This window comes from Orcinus orca, chromosome 1 (genome assembly GCF_937001465.1).
Source record: "Orcinus orca chromosome 1, mOrcOrc1.1, whole genome shotgun sequence".
In the NCBI taxonomy this organism is placed as follows: Eukaryota; Metazoa; Chordata; class Mammalia; order Artiodactyla; family Delphinidae; genus Orcinus; species Orcinus orca.
Genome location: NC_064559.1, coordinates 208,412,259 through 208,436,287, shown reverse-complemented (window position 1 = coordinate 208,436,287; position 24,029 = coordinate 208,412,259). Strand labels below are relative to the sequence as shown.

Below are 24,029 nucleotides of genomic sequence, written 5' to 3'. Positions count from 1 at the left end.
CCCCACCCCAGAGCTGCGGGATCAGAACCTGCCCTTCAACAAGGCCCCTGCTGACCCGGGGGCACAGGGAAGTCTGAGCGGCCCTGCCTAATGCTTATTCATTCGACCCTCCACAACTCTAGACTGGGTCTGTTATCTCCATTTTGCTGAGAAGATTCTGAAGCACAGAGAGGCTAAGTGACTTGCCAGAGGTCACACAGCTGGTGGACTGGGTTGAATCGTGTCCCCTCAAGATCCATGTCCACCCAAAACCTCAGAATATGACCTTTTTTGGAGCTCGGGTATTTGCAGGTGTCATTAGTTAAAATGAGGTCATCCTGGATTAGGGTGGTGTCTTTATAAGAAGAGGAGACACAGACACACAGGGGAGACGGCCGCATGACAACAGAGGCAGAAACCCAAGTGATTCAGCTGCAAACCAAGGACTGCCAAGGAACGCCTGCCGCCACCAGATGCTGGAAGAGGCGCGGAAGGGTCCTCCCCCAGAGCTTCAGGGGGAGCAGGACCCCGCCGACAGCTGGATCTCGGACTCCTGGCCTCCAGAACGGCGAGAGGATAAATTCTGTTGCTGTTTTCAGCCCCACCGCCACCCTGTTTATGGTTCTTTGCCCCAGGACATGGATACAGCAGGTAACTCTGCCTCAAGAGAAGCTCCATGCCAGCTACTACCTACCTCCACCAGGGCCCAAGAGAAGAGACCCCAGACGGACGGACTGCAGGGCCCCTGCGGCCCCCAGGGCAGACTGGGCACCTGTGCAGGGTCCCCGGGGTCAGGAGTGCTCACCTTCATCCGGAACACCTTCTTCCCACTCCGAATGGCATTGTCCTCAAACGAAAACTCGTTCTCCCGGATCACAGAGCGGCTCTCCTTGTCCCCCGTGTAGGTGACCACGTAGAAGTCGGGCGCCCACATCTCAAACTCACGTTCCCAGTTGATGATGGTGGACAGGGGCGCACTGACCAGGTAGGGCCCCTTGGAGTGGCCCTGGGGAGGGAGACGGACGCGCTGAGGCTGCCGGCCCACAGCCAGCACCGGCTACCCCTCCCCAGCCGCCCAGCCTGGGCCTCAAACCTCCTTGTACAGGGAGTAGAGGAAGACGATGGTCTGCACTGTCTTGCCCAGACCCATCTCATCGGCCAGGATGGTGTCGGTGCCCTGGGCCCAGGAAAAGCGCAGCCAGTTAAGGCCCTCCAGCTGGTACGGGTGCAGTGTGCCGCCCGTGGAGTCGATGTACCACGGCTGCTTGTCAAACTTGACCGTGGGCTGCAAGGAGGCAGAGGTTCAGACGTACGCTGGATCCTGGGCCACCAGGGCCCAGCCCCCAGGCCTTTGCACACGCAGTTCCTTATGACTGGGGTACTCTTCCCACTCCTCTCATCCCTGCTAACTTATTCATCCTTCAGGTCACAGCTGGAATGCTTCTTCCTCCAGGAAGTCCTCCCTGACTCCTGGCCCAGCTTAGGTGTTCCCACCACGTCCTCCCTTGTCGACCCTATACTTCGCCTATCAGGGCAGTTTACCAAGTGTTGGATTCTCTGACTTTAAGCCCAGCTTGTGGTCACCATATTGGTGACCTGCTCCTCTGAGTCCCATACAGTGACCAGGACACAGTGAGCACTTAGGCAACATTTGTTGGATGCATGCCCAGGATGCCTGAGCCCGAACATCACCTCTTTTATCCTGCAGCTCGGGGCCACCTCCCCCATGAAGTCCTCCTGATGTATCAGACCCATTCACCTTTCCCTGGCATCCCACAGTCTCAAGCCGATCTCCCACTTCTGTGTGTACGCGCCACGGGCCCTTGGAAGATGAGCACTTCGTGAAACAGGGGGCAGGGCCTTGTTCCCCCAGGGCCAGCCCAGGGCTAGGTGCTAGCAGACACCCAGAGAAGTTTGCTAAATGAATAACAGTCAACCTTCCACTCCCCGATGGGCTCAAAGCTCCGGGGCAAGTTGTGGGTCTCCTGCCCCTGAACAGATAAGAATGGTGTGTAATTAGCAAATCAGCAATTATGTTCCTCAAGTAGGAAACACACTTTTTGATTTAAGTGCTTGGAATTAGCTCAACTAAAGGAATGCAATTTCGTGAGCTGCGCTGAGTAGAGACTATCTGCTCCACAGTCTGTGCACTGGTGACCCATCCTTCAAATCGCTCTGTCCCCCAGGAGCTGCCGCTCTGCATGAGGCTGGGGGACCCAGACCCCAGGGTGTGAGCCCTCCCCTGCGGGGAAGGGCTGGGTCCTGTCACCTTTGTCCCTGACTGAGCCGTAGAGCCCCCTCCTGCACAGGTGCGGCTCCGTGTGCATAGACCCGCAGTACGAGTTCTCCGGAGACCTCCGGAGACCATACCCTCCGCCACGGCCAAGCCTCGGTGGAGGCCCTGGCAACCCCACCCCGGGGCCCCTCCCCGCTCACATCCACAATGGGCGTGTCCGGGGGCTTCTCCTGTTTGTCGTCCTTCAGCTTCTTGCCCTTCTTGACCAGCCTCTTGGGCAGCCTGGCGTCCTCCCCCAGCATCAATTCCCTGGGAAAGAGCACAGGATGATGAGAGCAGAGCTCAGGCTGGTGGGGGGTGGGAGGCCCCGCCCAGGGGCCCCACCGTGGCCCACCTGTGGCCCCAGTAGGCCTGCTTCAGGTTGTCGTAGTAGGGGATGTCAATGTCGTCAATCTCCCAGGTGCACTGGTCGTAGGGCAGGTCTTTCCACTTGATCAGGTAATGCACATCCCCCTTTTTGTCGAAGCTGCAACATGGTAAACAGATGGAGGAGGGCGGGTCACCCAGGCAAGAGTCCACGGAGGGCACCTCACAGGATGCAAAGCCTCTCACCCCCGCGGTCCCCTGGGAGCCCCAGCCAGGAGGGCGGCACCAGGCAGGGACTCCAGAGAGGTGAGACAGCTTGGCCAAGGCCACACAGCTAGTGAGAGGGAGGGAGGAGGGAACAGGTTGAGTGGCAGAGCAGAGGGACATCTGGGAGGCCACGCTAATGGGGGAGCACAGAACCAGCATCCACTCCATCCTCGGTGGCTGTGAATCCCATTCAGTCATGAGGATTCCCCCGGAATTCTCAATTACTGAGTCAGATGGTTCTCCCCTGACCACAGACCTTCGTTTTCTCGCTTAAAAACTCCCAAAGAGGGGGCTTCCTTGGTGGCGCAGTGTTTGAGAGTCCGCCTGCCAATGCAGGGGACACGGGTTCGTGCCTCGGTCCGGGAAGATCCCACATGCCGCGGAGCAGCTGGGCCCGTGAGCCATGGCCGCTGAGCCTGCGTATCCGGAGGCTGTGTTCCACAACGGGAGAGGCCACAACGGTGAGAGGCCCACGTACGGCAAAAAAAAAAAAAAAAAAAAAAACTCCCAAAGAGGGACTTCCCTGGCGGTCCAGTGGTTAAGACTCCAAGCTTCCACTGCAGGGGGGCACGGGTTTCATCCCTGGTCGGGGAACTAAGATCCCGCATGCCGCACGGAGTGGCCAAAAAAAAAAAGAAAAAACCTCCCAAGGACTGGAGGGGTGCCCATCCCGGTCTGGGGCCAATCCCTGCAAAGTAGAGACGAATGTAATTCTTGCAGGTGGGATGCCCTCTCCCAAAGACCCCCGCGGACACAGACCTGATGCCCCAGCCAGCAGCCCAGAGGGGCTGCTGCAGAGAAGCACCTTGCACTGCAGCTTGAACGTGGCTCCTGGGAGGGGCCTGGGGCCTCCCACCCAACCTGAGTGCACTGGGCAACCGAGCCAGGGCAGCGCTGCAGGGCCAGGGGTGCCACGGCTAGCCTGGGGGCCATGGACAGAAAGACCGATCCCCAGTCACTGTGGAAACCGATGGATTTTTTTTTTCAATAAATGATTGGTTATTACTCAGACTCCATTCAGGTAATACATTTGGAGGAAATTCACCTACCCCGCTTTGAAGGCAGGGAGAAAACTTGCCACTTTTGTTTTGAACATGCAATTTAACAAAGGTAAAAAAATTGTGGATCAGTTCAACGGGGGGGGGGCTCAGGTCACATGAGGGCTGGGGATGGGAGGATGAGGCATTTCATAGTCGAGGGAGTACTTTTTCAAATTCCCCTGGCCCATCTTCCTGACGGCCACGCTAGCAGGCGCTGGCACACTCCTTGAACCCCCGCGGCAGCCCTGTGGGGTGGGTACTCTCATTATCCCATTTCACGTGAGAAACACAGAAGCACAGAGCCCGGAAAATGGGAGCCAGGGCTGAAATCCGACTGACAGGATCAGGTTCTTAAACTCTGCTCTACCCAACTCCTGCCTTCGGGACGCCTGTGGTCTGCTGGATCCCAAGTCCCCCTGAGGCAGAGCCTCCGTGGGCCCCACCCTGAGCCCACCTGTCAGCCACCGCCGGTTCTCAAGCGCCTGAGCTCAAGAATGAGCAAGAGGGGCTTCCCTGGTGGCGCAGGGAAGAATCTGCCTGCCAACGCAGGGGACACAGGTTCGAGCCCTGGTCCGGGAAGATCCCACATGCCACGGAGCAACTAAGCCCGTGCGCCACAACTACTGAGCCTGTGAGTCACAACTACTGAAGCCCGCGCACCTAGAGCCCATGCTCTGCAACAAGAGAAGTGGCAGAGCAGAGGGAGATGGGAGGCCACGCACCACAACGAAGAGCAGTCCCTGCTCACGGCAACTAGAGGAAGCCCACACGCAACAACAAAGACCCCATGCAGCCAAAAATAAATAAAATTAATTAACTAATTAAAAAAAAAGAATGAGCAAAACCTCCCACCTCCCCACCAAACCAAAGCCACTCTTGCAGTCCGGGGCCCCCCTGCCTTGGTGTCTGCGTCTGGTCTCTGCAGCCTCTGACCACCGTCACCTGGGCAATTTCACACTGCTCAACAAAGAGCTGTTGCAGGGGCACTGGGGTTTGGAACAGTGGGTAAGAAAGCAAGTCCTGCCCTCAGAAAAGCACTGGGTTCAAATCCCAGCACCCCTGCCTCTTGCCTGTGTGACTCTGGGCAAGTGACTTAACCGTGCTGGCATCCATAAACACGAAGGCGGAAATAAAACACCTACCTCTTGATAGACGGCACTCGGTGGTGTCAGCCATGTTATAAAGGAGCAGCAAGCATGTACTCACTCCACAGCTCAGGCTCACCCGGGTCCCCAGGACCTTCCGGCAGGTATCAAGCACGGATGCCAGGAGCACAAGGGTCCCGACCCCCCAAGTGTCCCATCTACAGCTTCCACTGGCCGTTCGTCAAGTTGCCTCTTTAGACATATGACTTAGGAACTGCTCTACCATGAGAGTGACACGCATGCACATGCAAGTTTACACACGTGTGCATCCATGTACCCAGGTGCATGAAGACCCCTCCAGCTGGACAGTCACATCACCGACAGTGGGGCCCCTTCCGCTACCACACCCGCGCGTGGTCCTGAGCCCAGTTAACAGGTGTCCCAGACCTGCAGGCACCCACCTCCAGCGAGGCGCAGGGCCCCACCCGCCGAGCACACACCTGTGGTTCAGGATGCGGTGGACCATCATCCACTCGGGCTTGATGCCGTAGCGGTAGAAGCGCTCCTCCATCTTGGCATAGAGGGGGTCTTTGTTCTTCCTTTTCTCGCTCTTGCCATCCTCATCGCCAGAGCCATAGTCAAAGGGCGGTGGCTCGTCCATGTCGTTCTTTCTTTGGTAGTTGCGATACATCACCGTGTGGTAGAGCTCCAGCTGCTCGCAGAGGGGGCAGAGGTTACAGGAGGGAGATGGGCCGTGAACCCCCCCATGTCCCCCAACCCAGCTCCCCCAGCCCCCAGCCTGGGTCCCAAGCAAGCCAATCCTCACCTTCCGCCTCCCCCTCCCCAACTCCCAGCAATGCCCCTCACTCGGGGAGCTGGCCAGGGCGTTTAGGTCCTGAGCACAGCCACACCTGCCCAGGTGCCTCACCTGCAGCTCCTTCACCCAGGAGCAGTGCCAGTAGGAGAGCCCAGCCCACTTGACAAAAAACTCTCTCTCCGGGATGCCCTCTAGGGGCTTGGGTGGTGGAACGCCAGGCTCTACGTCGGACCCCGGCAGCCCCACCATGAAGGGGGCTGGGGGCTCTGTCCACCTCCAATGCAGGATCCGCTGGACTTTGCCCTTCAGCGGGGGACACTGTGGACAGAGGAGGGTCCCCAAGTTCAGGGCTTAGCTGCAGGGCCCCACCCCGAGGCTCCCTCCAACAAGCTGTACTACTCCAAGTCAGACAGCACCACAGCGACTCCAAGACACCACTCTGTCCTCAGGAGACCACCCATGCCGTGCACGCTGATGAGGCGATACGGGTCTGCACACACACACGTGCACACACACATACACACGCATAACGGAAGCCCATATGCACACAGGTAACCGAGGGCTGGCACGGCACAGCCCAGGATCCACAGGGTGGGGGACCCAGCACTAGGGGTGGGCTGGGGACAACTCGGAGCATGGTGGCCTTCAAATGCCTACAGTGAATGGGGGGGGAGGGGCGGGTGCTCTCCTCTCCCCGCAGAAACTGAGGCCCCAGCCCCAAAGGCCTCCTACCCTCTCGCCACCCCCAGCCCTGTGACAAGAGCCAGGTCCAGTCTGAGTCTGAGTGGACAGTTCAGCCTTGTGTGGCCTTGGGCAAGTCACTTTACCTCCCTGAGCCTCAGTTTTCTCATCTAAAACTGGGAATAACGAAAGGCCTGGTACTGGAAAACTCAGTAGGTGTTAGAGGGATGCCCAGTAAACGGTGGCTGTGGTGGGCGGTGGTGGGATTATCACCACGGCTTTTCTCTTCTCATAGCGGCTGTTTCCAGAAAGTGTGAAGGGGATTGCAAGCAGAGCAGGCCAGGGTGAGGCGGTGGCCGGGACTCGGGGCACATGGGAGGGGGCCTGGGACTGAGCCCCGACGGGGCGGTGGCGGCGGGGGTTGGGTGGGTACTCGTGGGGCGTGTCCTGGACGGGAAGGGGCGGGTTAAAGGTCTTGGGAGGCGGAGAGCCAGGCGGGGCCTTCGTAGGTGAGGCCTGGAGCAGCATGGGCGATGGGCGTGGTGGGCGTGGCCTGGGCCGGGGGAGGCGGGGCTTTGGTGGACAGGGCCTGCTGGGGCGGGGCCTCGGTGGGTGGGACCTTTGTCCGCAGGGCCTTGCCGGGGGAGGGGCCTGGTCGTTGTGGGCGGGGCCTTGCCGGGGGCGGGGCGTTCGGCGCGGGCCGGCGTAACACTCACAGTACAGCGCGGGCAGAGCCATTCACCGTTTGGGATCTCGGGCAGCGGCGGGTTGAGGCAGTGCAGGTGGTAGGAGGAGGGGCAGGCGTCGCAGCAGAGCAGCTCGCCGCCGTCCTTGCATACGCGGCAGAACTCCATGTGGTCGTCCTCCTCCTCCTCGCAGCCGCCCTCCTCCTCCTCGTCGTCGTCGTCCTTCGGCTCCCACTGGATCCCCTCCTTCTCCTGGAGGGGGGGAGTCCAGGTGGAGGCACCCTGAACCAGGACCCCACCTCCACCAGGGAGCGACTCCCTCCCTCCCACTCGCACTTCCCCATGTTCTGCCCCAGAAGACCGTGCAGGAGTCCGGAAGCCAGGCACAGACAAAATCCCGCCCCGGCGCGTCTGCCAAGGGCTTACACAGTGGGGACAGCTCCACTTGCCCTCGGGAGCTTTCTCCAGCTCTGGGTCCAGGCAGACGAGGTGGTAGGCCCTCGGGCAGGTGTCGCACAGGATGATCTCCCCACCCTGCTGGCACACCTCACAGTAGTCCTGGTGGTCCGTCTCATAGCCATCACCGTCATCAACTGCGGAGGGGGCAGAGGCAGTCATGGAGGGCCTTGTTCCCACTCCCAGTGCACAGCCAATCTCCACGCCAGGCTGCCCTGGCGCATACTAGGCTCTCAATAGATGTTGGGTGGTGGGTGGACAGACAGGGTCAACAGGAGGACTGAAAGAGTAAAGGGGTGAAGAGATGGATGGAAGATGGATAAAAGGAAAGGAAGGGAAGGAGGGAGAAGGAAGGAAAGAAGAAAGATGGGTGAATGAATGGAAAGATGAATGGCTGGATAAATAAAGACAAGGGAGGGAGGGAACGAGGATGGAGAGGGGGAACGAGGATGGGTAGGGGAATGGGGCTGAGGGGATACATGGGTAGAGGGTGGATGAGGTTAAGAAGCAACTCCTCCTGTGCCCCCCTCTGCCAGTGCAAATGCCCTGGGGTGGCTCACATCACGGGTCCCTAACGTATGCAGACTCACTTCGACAGGACCCCCTCTCCTAACCACAGAGGCCAGGGTGCTTGAGGAAGCACAGGGGGGCTTCCTGCTGAGGGGTGCCCTTCTCCGCTCCCCGAGGGGGCTCTGCATGCCCACATGCGCCGCGGTGGCCATGTGAACCGTGCAGACAGGACTCTTACTTCTCTTCTTCTGGCGCCTCCTCTTGCTCTTCCTCCCCATCAGGGCAGAACACTCCGAGCGCACGGAGGCGCTGTGAATGCTGGCACTGTCCAAGTCCGACCCCTCCCGCTGCTCCTCCTCACTCTGTGGAGGCAGTGGGGGGGGGGGGGCTGTGAGCCCGGAGCCAGCCCTGGGGGCTCATCTCCAGGCTTCGCAGGTCTGGGGGGCGGGGCAGGGCACAGGGGAGGCTCCAGAGGCACAGTGCTGTCTGTCTCTGGTTCATCTCGTCCCTCCACCCAGCTAGAAAACCCTCAGCCCACCGGTCCAGCCTGATGGCCTTCCACCCTCCTCCCCAAGCCCTGCTCTCCAGCCCTCAGACCCTCCCCACACTTTCCACCTCCGGAACTCTCCCAGGCCCTGCCCTCCACCCTGCCAAACTCCTACACATCCCTCAAGGGGAAGCCCTAAGGACACCTCCCCCAAGGAGCCTTCCCAGATCTCTCCCTAATGAGACCTGTTGCACAGCCTTGTGCCAGGTCCGACCTGTCCCATCTGCCTGTCATTGGCTCTCTCCCAGCGCATGTGCCCAAACCCTTCCAGCCTGCGAGCAGCTCCAGAGCAGGGCCCACCGTGGTGGAGCAGAGGGCCTAGCACATTAGTTTGTGCTCAAAAGCTAACCTGAGCTGGACCACCAGCTCCGGGCTGGACCATGCCTGCTGCTCCGTGCTCCCCTCCACAGCAGCTAAACTTGAGACCTGTCACTTGCCCCTATGAAGGGACAAAGAGATGGCTTCCATCTCTGCCCCTCCGCAGGGCTGGGTCAGGTGAGGGAAACAGGTGCCCTGTAGGGGCAGGATGGGGGTGAATGCCTCTACCCCCGGAGAAAGAGGGCTCAAAGGCTCAGACACGGACTTAGGGTCATTCCAAAGCTGGTGACAGAGCTGGCCCTGGGAGGGCAAGGGAGGGGCAGGGTTCCAGCCCAGCCCTACCCTGCCTACATGCCACCTTCCTGGGGCCTGCCCTCCCAGCAGACCTGGGCATCCAGGCGCCCCCCAGGACTCTCCCGCCTGCTGCCCAGATGGAGAGGCAGTTGGGGCAGAAGGAGCCAGGACTGAGCCCCCAGCTCAGCAAGGTGGGCAGGAGAGCTACCCACCCAGAGTCCAAGCTACAGGGGGCCTTGGAAGGATCCAGGCTGAGCCCCTCACCAGTCAGGTGGGGAAACAGGCTCAGCAGGCCTGAATGTAGAATGGGAGGGTCTGGGGCAGGGGCGGGGGGATGGTGTGTACAAGACCTGCCCCCTGCCTGGTTCAGGAGAATGAACTGATAGCCCTGCTTTCCACGTCACCCAACCTTTGCATGTTACACACACACACACGCACGCACACGCACGCACACACACTCACACTCGCACTCACACACACACACACACACTCACACTCACACTCGCACTCACCGAGGAGCCTTTCTTCCTCTTGCTGCCAACCCCTCCGAAGCGGAACTTGAGCCCGGCCACCTTTCTCCCTTTGCCCTTTTTCTTCACATCCTTGGAGCCTTTGATCTTCTTCCTCACTCCAGGCCCTGAAAAGCACCGGTGGAATAGCCAGCGCCCACCACGGCTCACTCACTCACCGCCATGCTCTCACTTGGCCTTGAGAACCCGCTTTAAGGAAAGGGTGGTTTCTGCCGCTGCCCCTTCTCGGATGAGAAGACTGAGGCTCGGAAAGGTGACGTCCTTGCACAGCAGAGGGGAAGCCAGAGAAGAACCCTGGCCCAGTCCCCGCTCTGGCCGCTGTGCTGCCATCTTAGGAACAGCCCTGTCCCATCCCTCTCCCCAGAAAGGAGCTGTCCCCAGTGGAGCCACCAGCCCCCAGGGCCACTAAGGGCACACCGACCCACCTGCGGACCATCCTAGGCCCTGGAGGGATGTGCTAGGGCAAGAAGCCCTTTCCCCAGCTGCCAGCCTCCGGGCCACTAAGGGCACACCGACCCACCTGCGGACCATACCTAGGCCCTGGAGGGATGTGCTAGGGCAAGAAGCCCTTTCCCCAGCTGCCAGCCTCCGGGCTGTCTGCCATACCCCACACACCAGCACCACTCAAGACCGCCCTCGCCTCTGCCCATCATCCCCAGGAAATGCTGGCTCCCAGGTGGCCAGCAGGGGTGAGGTTGTTTTTATGGAACTGGTCACAGGACAATTAGTCACCTGGGGAGTAATGACCGCCCCCAGCAGCCTCTCCCACCAGGCCGAGCAGGGCAAGTGGGGGCCTAAAGGCAGATGGCCTCGCCCCAGGCCCTCCTCCGCCCACATCACACACAGAGAGCTGGGTCTGCGAGCCCAGCTGTAACCTCAGTGGCGCCACGGAAAATCTATTTCAATTTTTCAGGCTCTGAATAGGCAGCTCAGGGAATCGATAGCTCAGCAGCTGGAGCCCGACAGGAAATGAGAAAGAAGCCTGGCTGTGCAGACAGCAAGGGAGGGGAGCGGAAGCAGTCTCTAAAGCCCGCGTCACTCACCCACTGGGGCCCCCTGTGGGACCTGCTACAGGGAGGCATCATCCCAGAAACCAAAGCTCCTTGGGGCAGAAACAAGGGGTCCCCAGCGTCCGCTCTGCCCCCCATCAAAACCCAGGTCAGGGGACTTCCTTGGTGGCGCAGTGGTTACGAATCCGCCTGCCAATGCGGGTGACACGGGTTCGATCCCTGGTCCGGGAAGATCCCACATGCCGCGGAGACACTAAGCCTGTGCGCCACAACTCCTGAGCCTGTGCTCTAGAGCCCACAAGCCACAACTACCGAGCCCGCGTGCCACAACTACTGAAGCCCATGCACCTAGAGCCCGTGCTCCGCAACAAGAGAAGCCACTGCAATGAGAAGCCCACACACCACAATGAAGAGTAGACCCCGCTCGCCGCAACGAGAGAAAGCCCACGTGCAGCAACAAAGACCCAACGCAGCCAAAAAAACCCAGGTCAGGGCACCCAGGAAGGTGAGCTGCAGGCAACACCACCACTCAGAGCCCCGGGGAGATCAATGTCCCTACTCCCAGTGGGGCCATAAATCCTCCATCCGGGGAAGAAAGGTCCCTCCCCTAGAACTTCAAGTCGCAGAGAGCCTCTGCTGTCCCTATTCTCCCCACCCAGACACCACCACAGAGTCTGATTTTGTATCTGGACCTCCTTCCTGGCCTCCCTGGGAAGGCGGCCCTGTCCACGCCCACGCCCATGTACATCCGTTACCCCAAGGGCCGGGTGCTCAGAGGAGAGCGATCCACGGGTCACCTTGGGACCCCTTCCCCCTGGGAATGGTGCAGGCTCCAACCCAAGAGCCCCCTAACTCCCAGTAGCACGGGCCACACCTCTGTCCCCTCCTCCACACCTGGGAAAACTCCCAAAGCTCTGAGCCCACCGCCTCCTCCACTTCGCCAGCAGCCCCAAGAGAGAGGCAGGGCAGATGCCACAACACAGCTGAGGAAGGGTGGGTGGGTCCAAGGTCAACCAAGGCACTGGGTCCTTGATAGAGACGGGCCCGTTTGTCCCAGACTGTAGGGCCTGGGGGCCCTCTGCCAGCAGGACTGGGTGCAGCCTTACCCTTGCCCTCCTTGGTCTTGGCCTTGCGGACGGGCACAGGCTGGGGTGCCTGCTGGGGGCTGATGGCCAGCGGAGGCGCGATGGTGACCGTCTCCACGGCCGCGGCCACCGCTGCTGCGGCTGCCGCCGCCGAGCTGCCCTTAAAGGGGTTGTTGGCACTGAACTCTCGCCACTTGGCGCCCAGGACGGTCATCATTTTGGACATGGGGATCTTCGGGTTCTTCTTGGCGATGAGTGGCCTGCGTGGGGGGAGAGGCAGGAAGGTGAGGACAGCCCCGTGGAAGGGATGAGACCCCCATGTGACCCCCCGCAGGGCCCACCCTTCTTCTCCCAAGTCCCACACCTGGCATATACAGCAAACTGGGAAAACTGGGCAGAAAGGAGGGCAGGGAAGAGGACCAAGACAGAGACAGCAGTCCAGCCCCAAGGCTCCCGATTCCCTGTTTATGTGGCCGGTGATCTTCTAATTGGGTTTTCAGACCCTGTAAGACCCGAGGGGCCAGAGGCAGGGGTCTAGTCCCATTTCTTTTAGAGCTGAGTGTGGCCACGGGGGCTCAAGACCCCTGGGAATGACTGGGGTTGCCATCCCTGGGGGTAGGACCAGCGAGGGAAAGCAGGACCACCTGTTGAGATGGAAGGGTCCTGCCTGCCCCTCCTGCCAGCTCTGCCCAGGGTCAATGTCAGCCTGGAAGCCCACCCCAGGAGCCCAGGGCCCTGCCCCTCTGGCCACCCCACTTGGTGCCCCCGGGGGAGGCAGGCCTCGAGGGCAGTCTCCGTGGATGCCCAGCCATGGTGGCCCCGAGGCCCACCTGAGGAACTGGCTGAAGGCTTTGTAGTTGGTCAGCGTGTGATAGTCGGCCTCCGAGAACGGGTAGTCCACGTCATCCAGGCCCCACTCGGCCATGAGCTGCCCCGAGGACTTGGGCTCCTACGGACACACAGGCCGGAGGTGGAATGAGAGGTGGGGGTCCTTTTACCCTGAACCCCCCACCAGGGCCCCACCCAGGGCGCCTCGGAAAAGCAGGGGGATTATGTCAGCAACTTAACGAGAGCAGTTCTCACCCACCACTGAAAACATCCTACAGCATCTCAGGCCGCCAGCCCCTTGATCAGTGGGAACGGCCCAGAAGCCAGCTCATGATGGGGTGCGGGCCACACGCCTGGGGGGCTAATGCGGGGGTTTGGGGGGAAGCCATGTGCATGTCCAGGGCAGGAATAATATCAGGACTCACTCTGTCCACCCCAGGAGATCACCTAGTACAGTCACACTTGGACCTCATGAAAGGGCAGGTCACTGCGGGTTCGGGGACCAGGAAGGTGTGCCCTGGTCAGGGCAGTGGCCCAGCTCAGGGCAGAGCCCAGAGAGGGTCCCTCGGCTCCTGCTTCACTCTCCAGATGGGGCACCGAAGCCCAGGGAGGTGCGCGAGTTCCCAAGGGCACAAAGACAGCCAGCCAGCCCAGGCGTCAGGTCACAAAGCAGACCCCGGATGGCTAGGAAGGGAGGGGTGGGCGGTGGTGCTGGCTATGAGATTGGAACCTGCTGGACAGAGGCAGGCTCCAATCCTGGCTCTTCCACATACTAGCAGTGAGAGGTGGACAAGCTACTTCATCTCTCTATGCCTCAGTTTCCCCATCTGTAAAATGGGGATAACAGCACCTACGTCACAGGAGGGACGGAGTTAGCACAGGTGCTTGGAACAGGGCCCTCACCCCGATTTCCCATTTGCTCCAGGCAGCCCTGAGCTGTGCCAGCCCCACCCACAGATCCATTCCACCAATCAGCACACGCCATCCCAGGCCACAGTCACTGATCCAGGGGGCATGTGACTCAACCGGTCCAGGCAGGGGCACCCCTGGGTCTCCTGTGCGGACAGCTAGGACACAAGCCAGCTTTCCCTCCTGCTGGATGGGGCAGGGGGTGTCCACGAAGCCCTGCACTGCTGCTACACACATTCCCAGCCACGAGGGTGCCTGGCCTGAACCCAAAGCTGACCCTCCAAAGGCAAAGAAACAGGGCCCTGGATGACACCACTGGGTCCCCCTAGCTGGAAGCCCCCTTGCCTCTCAACTCTTACGGCTGCTGATCCAACAGACCCCTTTTACTGCCTAAGCCCCTCAGAGTTGGGCCGTCTGCTCCAGCAAGGGAAGGCCACCCAGGCAGAACACACGGCCTCCCTCGGCCCCAAGGGACCCGCTTCCTGACCTCCTGTTCTCTGTGGCAGTTCAGAGGTGCTCCCACGTGGGGCCCCCTCCCTTGGCCAACCTGCTCCTGACACACAGCCAGTCCTGGAGCTTCCCACCACAAAGTAGAGCAGCAAGTGAGCGATGACATTATTACAGGACGACCCTGAATCACTCCTGTAAGTTCATCTTCCAAATCTGTCAGCTTCTCAGCTGTCATCAGTCACAGGTGACTCATAACACACCTGCCAACTAACGAGCTCCCTCCGGGTGTCGGGACACCGCCAGCACTAACTCACATGCTAACATTTACGGAGCACTTATCTTCAAATCCACGGCCAGCCCAAACTGAGCCTCATCAAAGATCGAAGGCAGCAGGAGGTTCCCGGATGAGGTGCTGTCATCTGCCATCTGCCCCTGCCCGACCCAGAGACCCAGGACCCAGAGCCCATCTGCCGCCCTACCCTCGGCCCCTCCCCCCACCCCCGCGGAGCACCCCCCGCAAGGAGCGGCCTTGACATTCCAGGGGCCACATCATGCCCCACTTTCACCGGGAAGAGGCTTCTCCCCAGGGGAGAGCTGCAGGCCCATCGCTATAGCTTCCATGACTCTCGTTCCCTGGGACACTCTCCTGGGTGCCCACGTGGGATGAATTTCGGAACACGTGCTAAGGCCCCCTTCCACCATAAGCGGAGCTGTCCAGCCACTTCTTCTTAGCGAAAGCTCCATTTGTTTTAGTCTCCCAAACTGCTCCGACCAAGAGGTTCCTGACACCAAACTTGAGTTCAGACCATCGCTCTCCTCAGAAACGGCTGACCGCTCAAGCTGGGCAAACAGCGGACAATACATCAGCAAGAGGCCGCACGACTTCTTCCCCAAACTCCTGAGTGCCATCCACTGTTATTTCTAATGTGTCTCCGAGACCTGTGGCTACGGTATTTCTCACAAAGTTGTGTCCAACCTTCCTGCGTGTGCACTCACACACACACACCCATCTGCCCCAACGGCCCTTCGTGGGAAAGGATGCTCTGGTCCTTTGCCCACAGGGGCTCCTGCAGGGCAGGGAGCTGACAGCAGGAGGCTCAGCTCGTCCAAGCAGGGTCCCCCAGCCAGGCGTCAGGGTTACCTTGAGGCATCCGTCATCGTTGTCGTCCTCATCATCATCTTTCTTTTTTCGCTTGGCTTTTTTCTCCTTCTTGTCCTTGAGTTTTTTCTTCTTCTTTTTATTTGGGGAGTAGTCGCTGCCCTCACTGTCCGACTTCTCTTCCAGATCCTCTTCATTTTCCGACAGCTCATCATTGCTCCCCTGGAAGAGAAAGGTGGACGGTGAGAACAACAGGGGCCCAAAGAAAATGCAGAGTCCCAGGCAGCAGCACTGCCCTGAGAGCGGCCTCCTGGCAGAGTCTCACCCACCAGACCACTAAATCCCAGACAGAGGGGCTGCCCTGAGCCAGCACGGGGTAAGGGTCTCGTCCCCAATGACTGGTTGGTGACAAATGGTGCTGTGCAGGTGAGTCGAGGCCTCGGGTGAAGACACACGCCCCCACCAGGCAAGCTCAGTGCAGCCCGCTTAGACGGCCCTGTTTCAGGTTTCTATGGGCTTTGGGACTGTATCACGTGTCAGCGACGGCACTCGGACCCAGGCGCTCGTAGAGAGGATATCATGCCCAGAGCCAAAAACCAAAATGCGGTCCACGCTGGAGAAGAGCCCCCAACTTCCGCCCCGGCTCCCAGATCCTCTCCTCTCTGTTCATCTTTGCATCCTATGGAGTCGTGTGTGTCAAGTGAAACCTGTGATTAACACAGAGAGCACGTCCTAGTTTCATCTGCCTGTGCGCTCTCCGGACGCTGCTAGGGCACGAGCCCACCTTCCCCACCGCCGGAACCCTGGCTGCTCATCTCAATATGCGACAAAGTAATTGAGGCAGCTCTTAAGCTTGGTTTCCTCAATTCAGTTTCCATCCATACAAGCAGAAAATGGCCCATTTATATGGAGATAAGGGTGTTTACAGACAGAGCATCCCCATCAGAAAGGCACTGCCCCTGCGAGAAAGCTGAGAAAGCTGTGTATTCGGGGCTTTTCAAGAGGCAAGCAGGCTGATTAGGCCCCTCCCGGCCTGGGTCTGCAGGAGAGGCCAGGCACGGATGCGCCAATGAAGATGACACTTGGCATCTTCATGCCGGCGGTTTAGAGGCGGCAAAGAGAGGCACGGAAGAGATGAAGAAAGAACTGGAAAAATGAAGGATGTGAGCTCCGGAAGGAGCAAAGAGGGAGGGAGGCAAAAGAGGAGGTGGAGAGCGAGAAGAAAGGCGGGGAGGAGGGAGAGGAAGGAAGGGGGCAGGGGAGGGAGCAGATGCAGAGAAGGAGGGCAGCAAGGGCAGTGGGTCTGTCTTGGGAGGCCCCCCGCCCGCTCTGCCCTTTCCAGCCGCACCGTGGAGTTGAGCGTCTTTCCCAGGAGGCAGACTCTTCCTGAGACACAGCTGGGAAAGGACCCACCCGTGGGGTCCCTGCACTTCCTGACTCTCCTGCTGCTCGGCTCCCAAACCTTTTATGCCCGTTAAGCCGCTGAGTCAGTGTGCTGGCTGGTGGCTGGCAGGCAGCAGAGCCTCTGGGCCTTCCCGGAATACTGACTCGGTCGGCCACACCGGGTGGGCTCCAGGGGCAGTGCGCCGCTCCTGGCTGCTGCCGGAGCCTGCCCAGGGCAGGACAGCCTTGCACGCGATCCCGTTCCCAGGGCTCATGGCCACAGCTCCCAGCCCTGCCTCGGTCCTCTGGGGAGGCAGGGGTCAGACAGGGATGTCCATTTCCCCCAAGGATGTAGCGTTTGGCCAGCTTGGAAAGAGCACCCTTCGATAGACCTGAGAGACAGGCTCTATCCCAGCCACACCCCCGCACAGGTAAGGATGGGAGGAGGGAAGTGCCACAGGCTTCAGCACCGCGGACAGAGGCTGTGGGGCCCGCCGAGGGAGGGCCGTGGGGCTGGCCCTCAGCTGCCCCGGGGACCCCGCGAACCAGAGCAGGGAAGAGACAGGAGGACCCACGGTGGGTCCGGGGGCTCCCTGGGGAGGCTGCAGGACACAGACTGTCTCGGAGCTCTGACCCTTGCTAGTCCGGAATTGGGCAAAAAGTCACTGCAGCATCCTGACCTCAGCCTCCTTGTGTGTGAAATGGGGGTGCTATACAGGGCGGTAAGAGGAACAAAGGAGATCACGTGAGAGAGAAGGCCTTAAGCATTTTGAAGTAGGAGAGTCCCAAGTACCCATGATGCCCCCGACTCTGCTCGGAAGCTGAAGACGCAGCCAGGACCACAAACCGGAGGACACGAGCCTCATCCCACCTCGTGTCTGCAAATCGGGGCTGGACTAAAGCCAAGTGCACGGACAGTGCCTGCAGCTGGGCAGCAACTACAGTGCAGACGGGCAGCAGGACGCCCAGAAGGGGCTGTGTGACCGCACCTGAGGGGGAGGTGCCCTGAGTGTCTGCTGGGGAGCCTGCACGCCGCATCCCAAGTGCAGGAGAGGTGGGGAGTGGCCAGCACAGCTCTGAACGCAGGGCCCAGAGGGAGCTGGAGGTCTCCAGGGAGGGCGGGGAAGGCGCCTCCAGCAGACGCCCTGTCGGTGCGTGTGCACAGTGGTGGTGGTGGGGGGGGGTGCGGGCAGGTGGAGCACGTCTGGCAGAAGGCCCCAAGCTGTGCACTGCCAGGAGTGTGTTAGTCCAGCAGCCACTCCGGGGCTAAGTGGGGGGACAGGAGGGCATCGTTTCTTCTCGAGGAATGAGCCGGAGCTACAGCAGGACAGTCAGCGCCCCTGCGGCCCAGCAGGACAGTCAGCGCCCCTGCAGCCCAGCAGGACAGTCAGCGCCCCTGCGGCCCAGCGCGGGACGACAATGACGGCAGCCCCTCGTTTCAGGGAAGGCGCAGACCCCTCCCTGCCCTGTCTACCTGCACCGGGGAAAGCCTGGCCAAGGAGAAGGCAGATTCCTCAATTCCCCGGCTCCCCGCCCATTCCCTGATCCCCTCTCTGCCCTGCCTTCTCCCCCACCTGCATCCCGATCTCGTCCAAGCCCCCCTGCCCACCCGGGAGGCTGGTGGAGGGCGGGGTGCAGGACAGGTCTTTGGAGATGGTTTTCCCGATGGTACAATCAGTCTGTACCCACAGCGCCTCTCTGTATCCAGCTGTTTGGACACATCTAGACCAGGGCCTCCTTTTTTCTGTGTTCTGTTATTCCAAAATCTTCCCTTGCAGAGAAAGGGGCAAGCGGAAGGGCAGCGAGTGGTTCTGAAAACAACTCGAAGAGGAGTGACCCAACAGCAGGACCTGGAGGGATGCAGGTCGGCCAGTGGCAAGAAGGGGAGGAATGACCAGGAACCAGGAGTAGGCTCACCATTCGGTATCTCGAAACTTACAGGGGAGAGTGCGGGCCAAGCCACATTCAGGGAGGAGACACAGGCACAGAGCAAAAATGCCCTAATAAAGCCCCGAGCCAACCTGAGCCCTGAGCCACACTGTGGGCTCTGAACATCAGGACCAGTTGGGGCTGTGACCCTGATGCTGTGTCCTCTGGGCTGCAGCAGCCCCGGGCAGGACTATAGGGGACGCCCTGGATGGCAGAAGAATCTAAGGGAACTTGGAGTCCCAACAGAATCCATCTGCAAAGCTGCCTTCAATCCTACACCCGGGCTGGGTATGCGAGGAACTGGGGGTAGGGAGGAGGGGTCTCTGCCCTGAGCCCCGGGCCCACTGAAGGCACAGCGTGCCACCCGTGAAGGCCCTGGGGACCCCGAGCGGGCAGTCTATGCCCACCCTTCCTCCCCCAGCTCTGCAGATGTCTTTCGATCCAGGCCTCGCATCCCTCTCTCCCTTCCCTCTACGCCCAGCACTCAGCACACACCACATCTCTCTAAAAAGCAGACATTTAAACTCAAAAGGAAGGACTCAGAGAGTTGGTCATTCTCAATTTGGGGTCCTTCGAGACTGAGAGGGAAAAAGAAAGAATGAAATATGAGCCTTCCCATTCACGAGTGTTATAAACAGTTATAATTTAGCACTGAATAATTGGTTGCTATGGTAACCGCTGCAGCACAGGTTGAAATCCTTTCTCCCTCCTGCGCCGGGTCTGACAAGGAGCTTCATCTACATATGCTCAGGTTCCGGCCGAAGCCCCGGTTATTTTATGTAAATCAGAATTCACGACTTGCTGCCTGTCCCTCCACCCCACCCCCAAAAAACCTGCCTACATGGGTTCCACCACCGGGGGCCCTCTGCTCCCTCCACCCAGCGCCTTGTGTTGGGGCCACCTGGTTGGAGATGAAAAGGAGAAAAGGGGTGACATTCCCCTCCGCACATCCCGAAGACTGGGCTCTGCAGGCGGGCGGGCGGGCAGTGTGCACATGGCGGCCAGGACCCTGCTCTCTGGCTCAGACTGTTGACATCTGAGAGCTGCCAAGCCAGACTCTCAGCAACGCTGGGGAGGGCGCAGCAGTGGCCTGAGGGCCACCTTGGGGGCCTGGCTGGCAGCGCCCGGTCATCTGCGGGGCCCTCCAGTCTACCCTGGCCTCCATCTCCTTTGAGATCCAGGAACTGCATCTCAGTAGAGAGAGGAAGGAGAGAGGGAGAGGAAGTGAGGGGAGGGAGAGTGGAATGGAGGAGAGGAGGAGAGAGGAAGGGACGGGTGGGGGGGGGGAGGTGGGCGGAGAAGACATGCAGAGGAGGGAGAAGGAGGGCAAGGGAGACCCAGGAAGAGATGGATACAGCACAGAGGCCATGCTCAGGCCACAGCAGTGAGAGACGAGAGCCTCCCTCCCAGTTCCCAAGAAAGAAGCTTCGGGAGAGGGAGAGAAATCGCTGGGGAGAAGGTGCTTGCGCGGGACACCCCGGGACCCCAGAATCTACCTCCACCCCGCATCCACAGAGCATCAGGTCTGAGGGCTGACAGCAGCGGCCACAACAGAGCCAAGATTTCAGAGCTTCAACCGGGAAGTCGGCCCCTGCATCCCAGGGCCCCGCCGGCCCTAAGCCATCTAACCTCTGCCCCCAACAAAGACAGACCTGCGGGCCAGGGTGCAGGAGGGGCTGGGGGGAGCTGCAGCAGGGAATTCGGAGCCCCCTCCCCACAGCAGGGGGACCCGGTCCACAGCACCTCCCTCGGGGGTGTGGGGGGAGCCTCCAGGCATGGGCCACCCCCCCTTCCCCTCTCCTGCCTCCACTGCCCCTCCTGGATAATGGGGACAGGAAGCGGCAGCTCACAACCTGCCCACGTGCAGCCCACGTACCAGCCGCGGGGTTAGGGGTGGGGTGTCCCGGGAGGGTATAGACCTGTCAATCCTGGAAGGATGCCAGGAGCCCAGGCAGTGAGAACAAAGCTGAGGGGCAACAGAGATGGAGGGTGGCATCGGACAGGGGCAGTGCTGGGCTCGGAGGAGGCTCAGGGTCCCTCTGGGGGGAGAAAGGGTCGTCTATGCGCGCCAGAGGAGAGGGACAGCCGGGTGTGGCCGCAAGCGGGCAGGGAGAGGCTCCGGGGCAGCTTTGGCCAGGAGCCTGGACAGGGCAGCTGTCCTAAGGAGGTCCTTCCCGGGAGCCAGGAGAGCCAAACAGGGGGCGGACCTGGTAAGAAATGCTGACCCCAAGCTCACCAGAGAACACAGGCAGGACGTACCTGCGTGGTTCCAGCTGGAGGAGGTGCGGCTGACACCTCCCTGCCGCAGTCCCTGAGCTCCAGGCAGGCCAGCCAGGGGCCAACCACTATGGGGACCCGGGGCACCGCCCAGGGCAGGCCCTGCCCTCCAGACGCTTGCAGGCTGACACCCTGGATGCCCCCGAGGGCCACTGGCCTTCCCTGTGGCACCTCTCACGTGAAGACGCCCTGGTGGCCCATATCTGATTTGCCCCCAAACAAGCAGGGGGGTGTGGATAGGTGATGCTCCCCTTACTACAGACACAGAGGCAAGGCTCAGACAGGTGTGGGCAGTGGCCTGGGGAGATGTGGGGAAGAAACTCCACCACCCATCGCCTGCCCACCATCACAGGCCCTTTGTCCTCAGGAGTCTCCTCCCTCCTGCCCCTGCAGCCTGTTTAGGGACCCTCCAGAGTTAAGTCATACCACGGGCCCCTCTGCACAAAGCCTTGCAGGGGACGAGCCAGAGGCCCACGGTGGCCTTTAAGGCCACGTCAGAACATCTCCACAGGGCACCCCACACACACACTGCTACTCTGTCCCGGGGCCACCGAGGGCGATAACACCCCCCGACCGCCTCCCCTCTGAGGCTGGGCCAGGTGGGTCTCCTCTGGGCAGGGGAGGCGAGAAGGCCAGAGGATCGACAGCGCTTCCCCTCGGAGCAGGCGGGCCAGGGGAGGACCAGGCTGGGGGGCAGGGGGCAGCCGGACATCCCCAGGGCCAGATCTCAGCTGTGTTGCTGTGACCCCTGGCAAGTTCATCTCTGAGCCTCATCTGTAAAGCAAGGTGCACACCAGCCCCTCCCCATAAAGCCACCGGAAGGATCGAGTGACGCCGAGGAGAGGAGAGGTGGCAGCTCTCACAAGGTGAGAGACGGGAGTCCCCACGTTGCCCTATGACCCTATGACCGTCCCCTCCAAGCGCCGAGGGCTTTAAGCTAAGAGGCAGCCCTGGTTTCCCCCTCTGTCGGGTGGTGATGACCATCCCTGCCCCCGACTCCCAAGGTTGTTGTTGAGGATGAAGTGAGTCCACGCGGGGCATTCTAGAAATGCTCACACGAGTTACTCATAGGAGACCCATCCCTCACCAGGGTCTCCTTACTCTTCTCCCATTTGTATCTTGCTCACCAGGATTCCAACTCAGAACAGGTTGGAAGCAGCAAACCAGAGGGACAGACAGCTGGCAGAAGGCAGATATGGAGGGGGTAGCGGAAGGCACCACCAAGAGCACAGAGGCAGTGGACACAGGTGCAAGCGGGAATAGGGGCCTCCAGTGAAGGGGAGGGAGCGCCGGGGACCCCATGTTGTCATGGCCCAGGACAGACACCAAGGAGAAAAGAATAAACACCCCAGCACACCCTGTTTAAGAACACAGTAGGGACTTCCCTGCTGGCGCAGTGGTTAAGAATCCGCCTGCCAGTGCAGGGGACACGGGTTCGAGCCCTGGTCCGGGAAAATCCCACATGCCGCAGAGCACCAAAGCCCGTGTGCCACAACTACTGAGCCTGCGCTCTAGAGCCCGCGAGCCACAACTACTGAGCCCGCGTGCCGCACCTACTAAAGCCCGCGTGCCTAGAGCCCGTGCTCCACAACGAGAAGCCACCCAATGAGAAGCCCGCGCACCTCAACAAAGAGTAGCCCCCACTCGCCACAACTAGAGAAAGCTCGCACGCAGCTATGAAGACCCAACGCAGCCAAAAATAAAAAAGTACCCTTGGGAATTCCCTGGCGGTCCAGTGCTTAGGACTCCGTACTCTCACTGCCGTGGCCCGGGTTCAATCCCTGGTCAGGAAACTAAGATCCCGCAAGCCGTGCTGTGCGGCCAAAAAAAAAAAAAAAAAAAAAAGGACAGGACACTTGAGATACATCTCGGGGCAGGTGTCCATGGGGACGCTGCCCACACCAGACACTGGTTTTGGTGTTTCTCACTCAGGCTCAGCTCTCGGGAGGCACCCCTCTGCCAGATGGTCCCGGGAGCCCACGTCTTTCTCCACAGGCCCAGGAGGAGCAGTCAGGACGCCCGCGTGGCCCAGCCCCACTCACCTCTTTCTTCTTCCTCGTCCCTTTGGACCTGTTGTCCTTGAGCTTCTTGGACTTCTTCTTCTTGGGAAGGCTCACGGGCTCCTCAGGGAAAAAGTCATCGAAGCCTTCAAGGCCACCATCTTCTTCTTCTGGAAGAATCAGAAGGGGGAGGGGGTTACTCTGCTGCTTCCTTCAGGAAGACCCCCAGGGACACAGAGTGAGAGGCAGGGTCCGCTGGGACAGTCAGTTCCTCTGCCACCCAACTGTGCCGGATCACGGCCACCCTGCCCTCCCCAGCCCATCCCCACCCCTCCCCGACTTCTCCATCCAGTTCCCCTGCCCCAACCCCTCAAAGCCACCCCCAGACCCGCCGAGTGGAACCCCAGCCCCTTGGGCTGTGTCACATCACCCCACCTCTCTGGGCCTCTCCTCCTCTCAACCTGTAAAATGGAACAATAACCACCTACCCTGCTATGACAGTGCTTGGGAAACTGAAGCAAAAACAAACGACCAGGGCTTCCCTGGTGGCGCAGTGGTTAAGAATCCACCTGCCAATACAGAGGACACGGGTTCGAGCCCTGGTCCGGGAAGATCCCACACGCCACGGAGCAACTAAGCCCGTGCGCCACAACTACTGAGCCTGCGCTCTAGAGCCCGCGGGCCACAACTACTGAGCCTGTGTGCCTAGAGCCCGTGCTCCACAACAAAAGCCACCGCAATGAGAAGCCCGTGCACCACAATGAAGAGTAGCCCCCCCCGCCGCTTGCCACAACTAGAGAAAAGCCCGTGCCGCAGCAACGAAGACCCAACGCAGCCAAAAATAAATAAATAAAATAAAACAGATTTTAAAAATTTAAAAAAAAACAACAAATGACCAAGTAAGAGGCCTTGTGGACATGGCTCCCCAGGGAGAAAGCAGCCCCACAGAGTCACAAAGCCATCTCCAGCTGGCCCAGGGAGGGGTCGAGGCCCACCTCCGCCCTCCAGAGGGCCACGGCGTGGCCAGGAGAGAGCCTGTGAGTGCAGGATGACAGGGACGTACAGGTCACATCCCCCTGGGACCACCTGGTGCCTTGGAGCAAGCGCCAGGGAGCTTGGAGGAGAGACCAGCGCGGGGGATGCCAGGGCTCCCCTTAATGGGGATTCGAGGACCACACTGCCCCCCGCTGCCTGGTCCCCACCCGCACCTGCCAGGCCCACTCCCCGTCACAGGTACCCGGACACAC

The 24,029-nt window shown here is 60.3% G+C and overlaps 1 protein-coding gene across 3 annotated transcripts in view; it reads right to left on the bottom strand.

Moving 5' to 3' along the window:
- The window catches only part of CHD5 (chromodomain helicase DNA binding protein 5), a 66,115-nt gene that overhangs the window by 32,902 nt on the left and 9,184 nt on the right, over positions 1 to 24,029 (bottom strand). For 2 of the 3 annotated variants that reach the window (XM_033432790.2, XM_004272325.4), the window contains exons 2-15: positions 22,825 to 22,952; positions 15,236 to 15,415; positions 12,738 to 12,856; positions 11,929 to 12,167; positions 9,795 to 9,919; positions 8,362 to 8,485; positions 7,584 to 7,750; positions 7,188 to 7,409; positions 5,902 to 6,108; positions 5,474 to 5,685; positions 2,610 to 2,741; positions 2,416 to 2,524; positions 1,073 to 1,264; positions 785 to 985 (exon numbers count right to left, since the gene is read on the bottom strand). In XM_033432790.2, coding sequence (XP_033288681.2) covers positions 785 to 985; positions 1,073 to 1,264; positions 2,416 to 2,524; positions 2,610 to 2,741; positions 5,474 to 5,685; positions 5,902 to 6,108; positions 7,188 to 7,409; positions 7,584 to 7,750; positions 8,362 to 8,485; positions 9,795 to 9,919; positions 11,929 to 12,167; positions 12,738 to 12,856; positions 15,236 to 15,415; positions 22,825 to 22,952 — 2,357 coding nt within the window. Of the gene's footprint in view, positions 1 to 784; positions 986 to 1,072; positions 1,265 to 2,415; positions 2,525 to 2,609; positions 2,742 to 5,473; positions 5,686 to 5,901; positions 6,109 to 7,187; positions 7,410 to 7,583; positions 7,751 to 8,361; positions 8,486 to 9,794; positions 9,920 to 11,928; positions 12,168 to 12,737; positions 12,857 to 15,235; positions 15,416 to 22,824; positions 22,953 to 24,029 lie in introns of those variants that run through there. The other variant, XM_049713258.1, reaches the window with a different exon arrangement.